The sequence below is a fragment of the Mobula hypostoma genome, chromosome 8 (assembly GCF_963921235.1).
Source record: "Mobula hypostoma chromosome 8, sMobHyp1.1, whole genome shotgun sequence".
Classification (NCBI taxonomy): domain Eukaryota; kingdom Metazoa; phylum Chordata; class Chondrichthyes; order Myliobatiformes; family Myliobatidae; genus Mobula; species Mobula hypostoma.
In genome coordinates, this window is record NC_086104.1 from 56,316,237 (window position 1) to 56,330,295 (window position 14,059).

The 14,059-nt window shown below is 42.2% G+C and overlaps 1 protein-coding gene across 1 annotated transcript in view; it reads left to right on the forward strand.

The window, feature by feature from the left end:
• The first annotated feature begins 11,264 nt into the window (after nucleotides 1-11,264).
• Nucleotides 11,265-14,059, forward strand: part of LOC134351146 (uncharacterized protein C2orf73-like) — a 37,886-nt gene continuing 35,091 nt past the window's right edge. Inside the window, 1 exon segment of the mRNA XM_063057261.1 lies at nucleotides 11,265-11,497. Coding sequence (XP_062913331.1) covers nucleotides 11,265-11,497 — 233 coding nt within the window.

Genomic DNA, 14,059 nt, shown 5'->3' on the forward strand with positions numbered 1-14,059 from the left:
TGTCCACACTGACCCCCTGGATGGAAACAGGGGTCACCGGTACCTTAGCTCTCCTCAGGTCTACCACCAGCTCCTTAGTCTTTTTCACATTAAGCTGCAGATAATTCTGCTCACACCATGTGACAAAGTTTCCTACCGTAGCCCTGTACTCAGCCTCATCTCCCTTGCTGATGTATCCAACTATGGCAGAGTCATCAGAAAACTTCTGAAGATGACAAGACTCTGTGCAGTAGTTGAAGTCCGAGGTGTAAATGGTGAAGAGAAAGGGAGACAAGACAGTCCCCTGTGGAGCCCCAGTGCTGCTGATCACTCTGTCGGACACACACTGTTGCAAGCACACGTACTGTGGTCTGCCAGTCAGGTAATCAAGAATCCATGACACCAGGAAAGCATCCACCTGCATCGCTGTCAGCTTCTTCCCCAGCAGAGCAGGGTGGGTGGTGTTGAACGCACTGGAGAAGTCAAAAAACATGACCCTCACAGTGCTCGCTGACTTGTCCAGGTGGGCATAGACACGGTTCAGCAGGTAGACGATGGCATCCTCAACTCCTAGTCGGGGCTGCTAGGCGAACTGGAGGGGATCTAAGTGTGGCCTGACCATAGGCCAGAGCAGCTCCCGAACAAGTCTTTCCAGGGTCTTCATGATGTGGGAGGTCAATGCCACCAGTCTGTAGTCATTGAGGCTGCTGGGGCGCGGCGTCTTCGGCACAGGGACAAGGCAGGACGTCACAGGAACCCTCCGGAGCCTCAGGCTCAGGTTGAAGACATGGCGAAGTACTCCACATAGCTGAGGGGCACAGGCTTTGAGCACCCTGGTACTGACACTATCCGGTCCTGCAGCCTTGCTTGGGTTGAGAGGTTTCAGCTGTCTTCTCACCTGTTCAGCTGTGAAGCCCACCGTGGTGGTTTCATGTGGGTAAGGGGTATAGTCATGAGAGCAGGGTGGGGGACTGTGAGGAGGGGTAGGAGGGGAGAGTGGAATATGTGTTGGTTGGGGGCGGACAACAGATGACTCATGTGGGGGATGGGCAGGGACCACAATGTCAAATCTGTTAAAGAACAGGTTAAGTTCATTGGCCCTGTCCACACTGCCTTCAGCTCCTCTGTTGCTAGTTTGCCAGAACCCAGTGATGGTCCTCATCCCCCTCCAGACCTCTCTCATGTTGTTCTGCTGGAGTTTTCACTCAAGCTTCCTCCTGTATCTGTCTTCAGCCTCCCTGATCCTGGCTTTCAGGTCCCTCTGTATTGCCCTCAGCTCCTCCCTATTCCCATCTCTAAACGCCCTCTTTTTAGCGTTCAGGATGTCCTAAATGTCCTTTGTTACCCATGGCTTGTTATTTGAATAACACAAGGGCAGTTCTTGTCGGAACATTGCAGTCCACACAGAAGTTGATGTAATCAGTGATGCACTCTGTGAGCCCATCAATATCCTCCCCATGTGGCTCACAGAGTGCCTGCCAGTCTGTCACCTCAAAACAACCCTGGAGCGCCTCATAAGCCTCCTCCGACCATTTTCTTACTGTCCTCGAGGTTGCAGGTTTACTCTTCACCAGAGGCACGTAGCAGGGTTTTAGATGCACCAGGTTGTGATCTGACCTTTCCAGTGGGGAGAGGGGAGAGGAGCTGTATGCATCCTTAATGCATGCTTGACGGACCTTACAAAGTTTTTTGATAGAGATAACCAAAAAGGTAGATGAGGGTACAGCAGTGCATGTTGTCTTTTTGGACTTTAGTAAGTCCTTCAACAAGGTCCTACGTGGTCTGGGTGGGGCCCCATGGATTCCATGGAGGGCTAGATAGGTTGATTCAAAATTGGTTTGAATCAGAGGGCATGAATGGGGAGGAAGCAGAGGGCAGTAGCTGAAGTTTGTTTTTCAGAAAGGAGGCCAGTGACTTGTGATGTGTCACAGGGGTCAGTGATGGGTCCCTTATTATTTGTTATTTTTATAAATGATTTGGATGTGAAAACACAAGGCGAGGTCAATAAGTTTGTGGATGACACAATTCGGTGTTGGTTCTGATGGTAAAGAAGGTGTAAGGCAACAGAGTGACCTCGGAGTAGAAATGCATTGTTAATTGAAAGCAGTGTCACAGGTAGACAGGTTGGTGAAGAAACCATCTCACACACCAAGCTTTATCAGTCAGGCACTGAGTAAAGGAGTTGGGACATTGTGCTGCAGTTCTGTAAGTCACTGGTGAGGCTGCACTTAGGACAGTATTGTAGAGGAACTGGTCATTTAAGCCACAATGCTGGACTAAACTAATTGGATTAGTAATCAAATGCCCAATTAAACGAACCATTCTGCCTAAACCATGTCCATATCCTTCTGTTTTCTGCACATTCATGTGCCTAACAGCCTCTGGAATGCCTCTAACGTATATATCTCCAACAACCCAGCAACATATCCCAGTCTCTATATATAAAAAAAATTCTTCAACACACCTTTAAGCTTATGCCTCTCAAGTTAAGTGCATCTGGTATTACACATTTCAACAACGGGAAAAGATGCTGGCCGTCTACTCTCTCAATACCTCTCATAATTTAAACCTCTATCAGACCTCCCAACAGCCTCCGCCACTCTAGAGAAAACAAACCAAATTTGTCCAACACTCTTTACAGCACATGTCCTAGAATCCTGGTAGTTTTTTTCTGCACCCTCTCCAAAGCATTGACATCCTTTTTCTATAAAAGCCATGACCAGACTGAAATGCAATACTTCAGATGTCACCGAACCAGAACTTTACAAAGCTGCAACTCAGCTTCCCAGCTCCCAAACTCAATTCCTCAACTAATAGAGGAAAGCATGCCGCACGCCACCAACCACACCTTTAGCTATGTGGACACCCCCAATGAGCTATGGACTTGGACTCCAAGATCCCTTCACATTGCCATTTCCCTGCCCATATCTGCAACTGATCTATACCCTACTGTATCCTTTGCCAGTCTTCTACGCTATCTACAACATCACCAAGCTTCGCACTTGGAGTACTATGTACAGTATTGTTATAGGAAAAGCAGAGTTTAACTGGAAAGAATTAAGAAAAGGTTTGAGTTCGTTTTCAGGACAAGAGAGCTTGAGTTAGAGAGAGAGAGGTTGAGCAGGCTAGGTCGTTTTTCTTTGGAATGTAGCTGAATAAGGTGAAACCTTATAGAAATTATGAGACCCATGGATAAGGTGGATAGTAACCATCTTCCCCAGTAGAGGCAAGTCCACAACTAGGGGGAGTAAATTTAGAGTTTGACAGGAAATATTTAAAAGGGAGCTGAAGTACAAATTTCTCCATGCAGAGGGAGGCGAGTTTATGGAATGAGTTGCCAGAGGAAGTGGTTGATGCAGGTACAGAAATAATATTTCGTAAGCACTTGAATAGATACATGGAGAGGGAGGGGTATATAGGTTGAACAGAGAAAACTGGGACTAACTGGTGGGCACTGTGGTCAGAATGGACTCATAGGGTGTAGGGTCTTTATGTGTTCTTACCTCTCAACCAACACCATATTAATAGATTATGCATTAAGTGATTGCAGTGTGAAAATTAGTTGTGACATTTGCCTTCATGGCACCGATAAGGGCAAGTCAAATCCAATAGTCTGAATTTCACAAAGGAACTTGCCACTTCCACATGCTAACCCCACAGCTCTTACTTTGAGCAGATCTCCTGGTGCAAACTTCTTTAATGAGACTTGTGTTCTGCAAACCCTGCGAAGCATATAATTACTGAGTGCAAATCCCTAAATGTTCTGAGAGTTGATTAAGATGCATTCCCAGGCTGAAAAGATTGTCAGGCTCTCAAATCATGAGCATTTGCTGAGGTATGCAACATTCAGAAATATCCACTGACGTTCAAAATCTATTAATTTTTTGTGATTCGTGCACTAGAACATCTAGATCACTCATTTGCAGTTTCTTTTCCCACATGACTTCACACTTTCCAATACTAAACTCCAAGTTTTCATCCATTTACTCAATCTATCTTTATCCTGTTGTGTTCACAATGTCTTCATTCACTATATGCCCTTTTGCTTATTTTTGTATTATCAGCAAACTTGTACACATAACATTCTGTCCCCTTGTCCAGGTAATTAATATTAATAACAAATAACTGAAGGCCAAGAACCAATCCATGGGGAGCTCCACGAGCATATGTTTTTTGACTGCATATTGGCCAGGGTTTGTAATAGTTTTCTGCAGTATGGTATCAAAGTCAATAACATCAGGAGCAATGTACCTTACAGAAAGCACTAACAACTACTCTGTCCTTCATAGGTTCACCTCTGAGCTTGGCTGTTAGCAGGGTAGACCCATAGGTATCCAGCCATAAATGCCACGTGTAGTAGAATCTACATGTCATGAATATCATATTCCTTTCTATACACCATTTCTCCTTTAATTCATGGATTTCCCATTGGATCTCACCCTTCAGTTTTCTGTGGAGCTTGCAATCCAAAATGACTTGCATTTGCCATTAGTTAACTCTCAAACACATATTTGCCCCCACTTTTGCCCATACACTTCACCTTGGAGAGCTACCTTAAGAGAACATTTTATCTTTGTGCAAAAATATATTTATTGTAAGAAACTTCTCAGAAATCCTGTGAATCCTGATTCACCCTTGGTTTTCTTGGAGGTTTATCAGATCCATAACGAGAAGTTACACTTCAGACGCAAGACTCCTTCAAAAACTGATACTCCATTGAATTTCTTACCCTTTCCTTAAATATTTTAAGTAAAATACTGAATACTAATTCATTTAAAAGGGCCTGTTTGCCCAGATCATTTCAATCATTTATACAATGTTTGAAAATATAAAATTGAACATATAGAAATTGAAAACAAATCTTTAATGAAATTCTGTGCATTGAAGTACAACAATATTGCCCCTCCTTCCATTTATTCAACTGCTACACTGTGTTAGGTATTTCAATGGGATTTGGCATTAATCTATTTGAAAAAAAAGTGAAAATAATTTTAAATAAATGGAAAGTAAATTGAAAGTAAATTTAAAGCAACCAGACATTGGTTCCTTCCAGATGAGAACAACAAGAGCCATTTCATTCATCAGATTGGCGACTGAAATCTTAAGATCATGTTTTTTTTTCACTCATGTAAAAACTCAAACAAGGAAATAGCAGATCATGAATCTCACTTGGCAGCTAACATGTAGATTGAATCTCTGTAATTTGTGAGAAGAGATGCATGAATGTAATGTGACGTCTAAACTTGCAGCATTGAGTACTCAATGAAACCAGGCTCTTCAGAAAAGTAATTTGTGACACAGATTATGCCAATACTTGGAATTTTCCCAGGTTTAAAAGCTTTCCAAATAGTTCTGAGGGGTTTGGAGAAAGGTCACACACACACAAAAAAAAACAATGCAACAGTCTGGAAACTTAAAGATGTAAACATTTGATGAACTACCAATGTATTTTTAATGGAATGACCTGCCTGGATAGCACACAAAGTCTGTTCCTTCAGAGCTGCGCAGGGGCGCAGGCACACAAGAGCTGAAATGTTCCCATGCACATAGCCTTTGTTGCCTTTGCAGCTGGAATTGTCATTTATATCATGTATTATTAAAGAGTCAGGCCATGTCAAACTTTCCTACTCAGAGCAAGGGTTGGTCTGTGCAGCTGTAAAATAAATTAGAGGGAACAAACATTTTTCCACTGTATCTCAATGTACGTGACCTTAACAAACCAACTGCATTTCCTAATATAGGAATTTGATAGCATGACTTCTTTCTATAAAGTTCTCAGATACAGCCATCAATTAACGGCATGCCTTTGGTTTCTACTTACCCTGCAGCCATTCTGAAACAACAATAAAGATTGAATACACCCTTCAGAATGTCATTCAAATCAGTAAAATGCTGTTTATGATTGTAAATAACAACCCAGAACTGATCAACTAATTTACTATGTGGCTAAACACAACACTGTAAAACAATATCTTCTCCTATTAGAAAAACCCTTTCCTGAAACCTTTGTGTCTGTTCACGTACTGTTCCCCGCAGGTGGAGGTCAAAACAGCACTCTTGAAAATCTTTGGGATTCACTTCCATGAATTCCCTACTGTTAGAGTGTTTTTTGGGGTTAGCACATATAGCAAATAACTTCGGCCACTAGTCTTCAGATTCAAATATGAACTGTGGATTAAGTCTGAAATGCAGCTCCGAACAATGGGTTCCTAAGATCCATGAAGCAAATTAACTGGAAAATACCACAGTTAATTGGAACACCAGACAATGCTAATTTAAATTTGTTATTTCGGTGTCTGGTATGGGCACAATGTGGGAGATGTGAAGCTTGTGTGTATTTCAAAGGAAGTATTGTGGGTGAAGCACAAATATGGATTTGTCCTTTGGTCTTTAGCACACAAAATGTTGTGTAAGGTTAGGTTGAGTAGACCTTCTTGCTCTGAAAGGGTTCTGAAACCTGTGTATCTCTTTACATACTGTTCTCAGCAGGTGGAAAATAATCAGTGGAGGTTAAAACTGCACTCTTGACAATAGTGAAGATCTTTGAGATTCACTTCCATGAATTCCCTGTTAAAAGAAGGAAGCGTCTAAGTCACATATTGTCATGGTCCGGTCTGTGAAGTCTGCATTCTGGTTTGCGGTCCAGTCCATCAATCCTTGTTCCGGGTTTTCCTATTTTCTCCCTTGTTCTGTTGGGTGCCTTAATTGAGGCACCTAATTCTCATTTTGGGCTGGCACTTAAATACCTCTGCAAACCAGGGATTGGTGTCTGGATTGTTCCCTCCCCTTCTGCCTGAAACCTTGTCAGTATCCCTGTCAAGTTCAACCGCCGGAGTGAGACTGGAGCTTTGCCACGCCAAGATAAGGAACTATCTATTGTTGAGTTTGGAACTGTCTCTTTGTGTCCCCGTGTTTAGTGTCCATGTTCTGTGTACAAGTCCTGGCCCTATGCCCTGTTCCCAAGGAGGGGTCCTGACTCTGTGTTCTGTGTTCCCTGTTCTTGTGCTTAAGCCAAGGCTCTGTGTTCCTATGTTCCAAGACCAAGTCCAGGCACCATGTTCCAGCCCTGTCCAAGTCTGAACTTCGTGTCCTCGCCCAGCCCGGTGCTGGAGATTCCTCGTCCGGTGCTGGATTGTCCCCACCGAATCCTCAACAGTTTACCTCGGCAGTCATCCTGGCCCTGCATCCTAGAAAGAGTCCCGACCCTGTGCTCCAAGGAAGAGTCCCGGCTCCGTACCCAAGAGCCTAACCAAGCCGAGTCCAAGAGCCGAGCCAAACCTAGTCCAAGAGCCTTGTCCTTCCCTGGAGGTTCCTTGTCCAGCCCTGTAGCCACGTCCTGTTCTCACCAAGGTCCTAGTCCCGAGTCCTCGCCTAGACCCAGGTTCCGGTTCTGAGTCAAGACCCAGGTTCTGGGTCCTTGTCCAGGCTCTGGTTCTGGAGTTCCGAGTTCCTAGTCCAGGCTCCTTGTACCTAGTTCCACGTTCAGGTCCTATGCTTCTAGCCCAAGTGCTAGCCCAGGCCCTGAATCCTAGTCTCGTCCAGGACCTGTGTCAATGACCTGCATCATTTCTTCCTGACTCTCCTTGCTATCTTGATAAACCTAGTCCTGTTCCTAGTACTTCAGTGTCTGTGTCTTGCATTTGGGTCCACTCCCAATGCCCCCTTATGACACGCATAGGTGTAGGTAATATATCCAATGCCATAGAATAGGTGGCAGGGTTAGTCAGAATAGTTTGCCAACACACCAGCCTGATAAAATGTTTCTCAAAGTAACACATCCTAGACAGGATATCACAAGACAAAGACAAGACAAAAGAGCAGAAGTAAGCCATTTGGCCCATCGAGTCTACTCTGCAGGTCCCCCATGAGCTAAACTATTCACCCATCTAGTTCCAATTTCCAGCTTTTTCCCCATATCCCTTGATACCCTGACTAATTAGATACCTGTCAATCTCCTCCTTAAACACCCTCAATGATCGGGCCTCCACAGCTGTATGTGGCAATGAATTCCACAAATCCACGACCCTCTGGCTAAAAAAATTTCTCTTCATCTCTGTTTTAACTGGGTACCCTTTAATACTAAGACTACGGCCTCTTGTCCTGGACTCCCCCACCAAGGGAAACAACCTTTCCACATCTACTCTGTCCAACCCTTTCAACATTCAAAATGTTTCTATGAGATCCCCTCTCATTCTTCTATACTCTAATGAATACAGTCCAAGAACTGACAAACACTCCTCATATGTTAGCTTCTGCATTCCAGGAATCATCCTCGTAAATCTTCTCTGAACTCTCTCCAACATCAGTACATCCTTTCTAAGATAGGGGGCCCAAAACTGCACATAGTATTCCAAATGAGGTCTCACTAATGCCCCATAGAGCCTCATCAACACCTCCTTATTCTTATACATTATTCCTCTTGAAATGAATGCCAACATAGCATTCACTTTCCTTACCGCCGATCCAACTTGGTGGTTAACCTTTAGGGTATCCTGCATGAGGACCCCCAAGTCCCTTTGCACTTTCAATTTTTGAATTTTCTCCCCATCTAAATAATAATCTGCCCGATTATTTCTTCTTCCAAAATGTACAACCGTACATTTGTTAACGTTGTATCTCATCTGCCATTTCTTTGCCCACTCTCCTAAACTGACTAAGTCTCTCCACAAGCTTTCCGTTTCTTCAACATTTCCTGCTCCTTCACCTATCTTGGTGTCATCTGCAAATTTAGCCACAAAACCATTTAATCCATAATCCAAATGATCGATATACATGTAAAAAGAAGCGGCCCCAACACCGACCCCTGTGGAACACCACTAGTAACCGGCAACCAATCAGAATAGGATCCCTTTATTCCCACCCTTTGCTTTCTGCCTATCAGCGAATGCTCAACCCATTTCAATATCTTTCCTATAATTCCATGGGCTCTCATCTTATTAAGCAGCCTCATATGTGGCACCTTATCGAAGGCCTTTTGAAAATCCAAATACACAACATCCACAGCCTCTCCCTTGTCAATCTTATTCGAGATTACCTCAAAAAATTCCAATAGGTTGGTGAGGCAGGATCTTCTCTTCATGAAACCATGCTGGCTTCGGCCTATCTTGTCATGCACCTCAAGGTATTTCATAACCTCATCCTTGAGGATTGACTCCAATATCTTACCAACCACCGATGTCAGACTAATAGGTCTGTAATTTTCTTTTTGCTGCCCCCTTCCTTTCTTAAATAGCAGAACTACATTTGCGACCTTCCAGTCCTCCAGAACCATGCCAGAGTCTATTGATTCCTGGAAGATCATTTCCAAAGCTTCCACAATCTCCAAAGCCACCTCCTCCAGAACCCTTGGGTGCACCTCATCCGGACCGGGAGACTTATCTATTCTTAGTCCACTCAGCTTCCCAAGCACTTTCTCCCTAGTAATCTTGACTGTACCTAATTCTATTCCCTGATACCTCTGGCTATCAGGTATATTGCTCATGTCTTCCACTGCGAAGACTGATGCAAAATACTCATTCAGTTCCTCTGCCATCTCTTTGTTATTCATTATAATTTCTCCAGCATCATTTTCAATCGGTCCCGTATCTACCTTTGCCACTCTTTTACTCTTCATATATTTAAAAAAACTCTTAGTATCCTTTTTTATGTTAATCGCCAACTTCCTTTCATAATTCATCTTTTCTTTCCTAATGATTTTCTTAGTTTCCTTCTGTAAGTGTTTAAAAGTCTTCCAGTCCTCATTTTTCCCACTAATTTTTGCTTCCTTGTACGCGGTTTCTTTTTCTTTTACTTTTGCCTTAACCTCTCTCGTTAGCCACATTTGTGCCATTTTTCTATTCGTGATTTTCTTTTTTCTTGGAATATATTTTTCCTGCATTTTCCTTATTTCTTGTAGGAATTTCATCCAATTCTGCTCTGCCGTCCCTCCATTTAGCTTACTTTTCCAATCAACTTGGGCCAGTTCCTCTCTCATACCACTGTAATTTCCCCTGTTCCACTGAAATATCGATCCACCTGATACCAGCTTCTCCTTTTCAAATTTGAAACTGAACTCAATCATATTATGATCACTACTTCCAAGGGGTTCCTTTACCTCCAGCTCCCTAATCGCCTCAGGTTCGTTACACAGCACCCAATCCAAAACAGCCAGTCCCCTGGTGGGCTTCTGGATAAGCTGCTCCAAAAAGCCATCCTGTATGCATTCTACAAACTCCCTCTCCTTAGATCCAGTACCTTCCTGACTTTCCCAATCCACTTTCATATTAAAATCCCCCAAAATTATCTTGACATTTTCCTTCTGACACGCTTTTTCTATTTCCAGCTGCAACTTGTAGTCCACATCCCGGCTGCTGTTTGGAGGCCTGTATATAACTGCTATTAGTGTCTTTTTACCCTTGCCATTTCTTAATTCTACCCATAAGGAGTCTACCTCTTCTGATCCTATGTCCCTTCTTTCTATTGATTTGATATCGTTAATTACCATCAGGGCCACGCCACCCCCTTTACCTACCTTCCTATCTTTCCTATACACTGTGTATCCTTGGATATTCAGCTCCCAATCACATCCATCATTTAGCCATGACTCGGTGATGGCCACAATGTCATATCTTTTAATCTGCAGCTGTGCAGCAAGGTCATCCACTTTATTTCTAATGCTGCGTGCATTTAAGTACAGTACATTTAGATCAGTATCTGTTGCCGATTTTGCTATATTTCTATTTTGCAGCAAATTATCCTGTATATTCACCGGCCTGTCCTTCTTGCCATCTTTGCTGCACAATATTTTTGACTTTTCTGAGGGGACGTCAGTCTTCACAGCCCTTGAAAGAAAATATTACTCACAACTTTGAATCCCAAGCTTACCTGCCATGTTGTATCACTTCCAAAGTAACTCCGTGTTAGAAACCCTTGGTGTGGGATGGGGGCGGGGGTATGGGTGGGAGCGATGCTTGAAACTCAACCCGTTTCATTCCGGTGGACTGCAAAGGGTGTATGAAGTGGTAATGACAGCCGAGGCTGGAATATATTGCATATCGCCCACCAACGCAGTAAAATACAAACAGAACTAAATACGAGAGCTACAGGTTGTGCCACATGACAGTTTGCTTTCTTTACTTAAAAAATCATTTAAAACACTTCGATTTCAAAAGCGATGCAAAAGCCGAGCAGAATACCTAAATAAAGAAACGAAAGTCAGAATAATTAAGAATTTTGTAACCTTCTGAAAGTTTAAAATACACACACTCTCACATGATCATGAAAAACAGGATCTCCCAAGTTACTCCATGAGGTGCAAGGCGCTGCCTGGTTGCCCGGTTGCCCGGTTGCAGACGCAGTCGCGTAGCTTAGCAACTGGCAGGCAACATGAAATTTGCCAGGTGAACTTTATCAATGCTGTGCGAGCAAACTTCGGACAGAGCTTAGTGCGGCTGTTATCACTTATTCCCACGAGCCGCGACAACAAAATGCATCGGCAGGAACGTGCTTGCGGAGAGCAAACGGTGTCCAGCCATAAGTAGTGAGTATGTTCCGAGCAGTCTCATCAATGAGCAAGGTGGAGGAGGAACCGGTATACTCTCTGTACTGCACTCCTCCAACATTGTTCCAAACTAGACTAATAAAGGGTAGAGAACTACCCGATAAATGAAAATAAAACCCTGTAGTCTCAACAAACACGAGAGGGCAAAAGCACCACTATTTTCCAAATGATGCCCTGATTTACTATTTAACTTACTGGTCATGTACTTGAATACAGGGACTGATTTTTAAGTAAACATCCTTGCTTAACTCTATAAATAAGGGTACCTGGGTGCTTGGACTAGGGTAATGATTCAGATAGCAGACGGCCTGATTTTATAGGAAGATGGATGTGAAGACTGGGACTCTAATCCTCGGAATGTAGGAGATTGAGTGCTACCTTAATACAGGTGTATAAAATCACGAGAGGCACAGATATGGTGAAAACGCGTATTTTTTTTCCACATTTAGTCATGATAATGGTGATCTATCTCCAAGTAATGAGAGTGCATGATTTGCAGAGGAAAGTATAAGAGGTGATTCTACCATCTTTTTCCTCACTTTATGGACTGTAGGGACTGAGAGAATCAACTGGTTTCAAAATGCATACAGGCCTGAAAGGAACATTCACCTGGTGATCTGGCAGGCTATTAGCTGGGCTGCATTACTTCACTAAATCAATCCTATATTTAGGAATTCAAAGTGACAATGCTAGTTATATGTGATTCAGAGTTTGATAGTATCAGGAATGTAACATGGTATGCATTTGTGCTAGTGTAAGTAATAATTCTACACAAGGAATGGGGAAAGGAAGAAAGGTGTGAATGCACAATTCTAAGGAGCTGAAAATATGATCACAAAAAGAAAAAACATTAGCTCTTGTGAACTCCCCATAAAATGGGGAATTTTAAATTTAATCACTAAAATCTAACTCGGGTATACTGGCATCGAACGATGTTGTGTTTTCAAGGAAGTCATCTGAAGATGCTTGCAATGGTATGAGTCAACTGAAAGCTCTATTACTGCCTGACTATTTAACTAGCAGTTACAAAAGAAACAGATTTTAAACGGGGGTCTACAATAGGTGTGCTATTTCCAGTGGCACCCATTTTTTTTAACCAAACTTGATGTTAAATGTGGCAAACCATATCTGTCAATAAATGGTCACTGCACCATTTATCATTTCCCTTTTCTTAGCTTTTCCAATTTTTGTTTACTTCTCTCTCTCTATTATACTTTTATACATTTCCTTGACATTATTCTCAGTACTCCTTTTTCTTTTTCCATGGCCAGTCTGACTTGGAAATTCAGAACATTTTATTTCTCCCACATAAAGTCTCCTGCAATGCCGAAGACATTTGATGAATGATACAGAATTGTTTTTCCAAGTAATTAAAGCTATCAGGGAATACTAAAATCATTAAACAGGAAATGCTTTTTTTTTTGAGGAAAATTGATTGAGACCCTAGATTGCAGAGACCACGAGATTGCAAGAGCACCAGATTTTGTATTTTATCGGCCATTCCCCAACATCTGTTGGGTGTGGTTGTTGTAAATATTCACTGGTCTGTGCAGCCATTACATTTTTAAATGATCTAGGACAGCTTCTCAGTTAGCTGTTACCAACAGTTTCAGTCTTCACCGATATTATGCTGTGGAATTGGCTGATGTGTTAAGGAAATTCTCTCAATGTTCCAGAATTCTCAGTTTGAAAACCAGCCTGATGATATCTTAACCATATGTTGGTCTGCTATATTTCAGTTCTCTGAAATTTATAATTTGGCAAGTTGCCTCTCCAAGCTGACATTGGCCAAAGGAAGTGTTAGTTCCTATGTGTTATTGTTTATGTGGTGTTGCCGAGACTATTACTTAATACAGGTGCTTCAATCTCCGTGCATTTGCACTTATAACTTGTACTATGCTGAGTATTCATAAATTTTATATGGTCCAGAGAGAGAGTGATGTAGAATTGTATCACATTATCTTCGAGTTTATTAGCTAGAGTAATGCATATTTATTGATTATATGGGTATGAAATAATATCACATCAGCATTAGTACTGTCACACATTTATACAATAGATTTTATCATTTTGATTGTTGGCAAGTAACGGACAGTGTAATTCAAATGAGAACCAGTGTCTAAAAGCACCATATTTATATCAGCAATCTACAAACATTTCAGAGTAAACAACCCATCTGCAACAACAAATGCTTTTACTTTTCAACCATTTTTATAATAAAACATCAGAATGTTTTTCATTAAGTTCTTATCCAGTGAATTTTAATGCTAAGCCAAGTGAAGGGAGAGATATCTGGGCAGAAAGCCAATGGTTTGGTCAAAGTAGTAGTTTTAAAGGACTTTCTTAATGGAGAAAATTGAGGTAAAGAAGTAAGAGAGGTATGGGCTCTGGCAGTTGAAAGTATGATGGATCTTGTGAAAACAAGAATGGGCCAAGTGCCAGATTTGGAGGAGTGTAGATCTTTTAAAGGGTTGTGTGAGTAGATGATATTACAAATACAGAGAGGAACGAGGCCCATGAAGTGAATTGAAAACACTGATG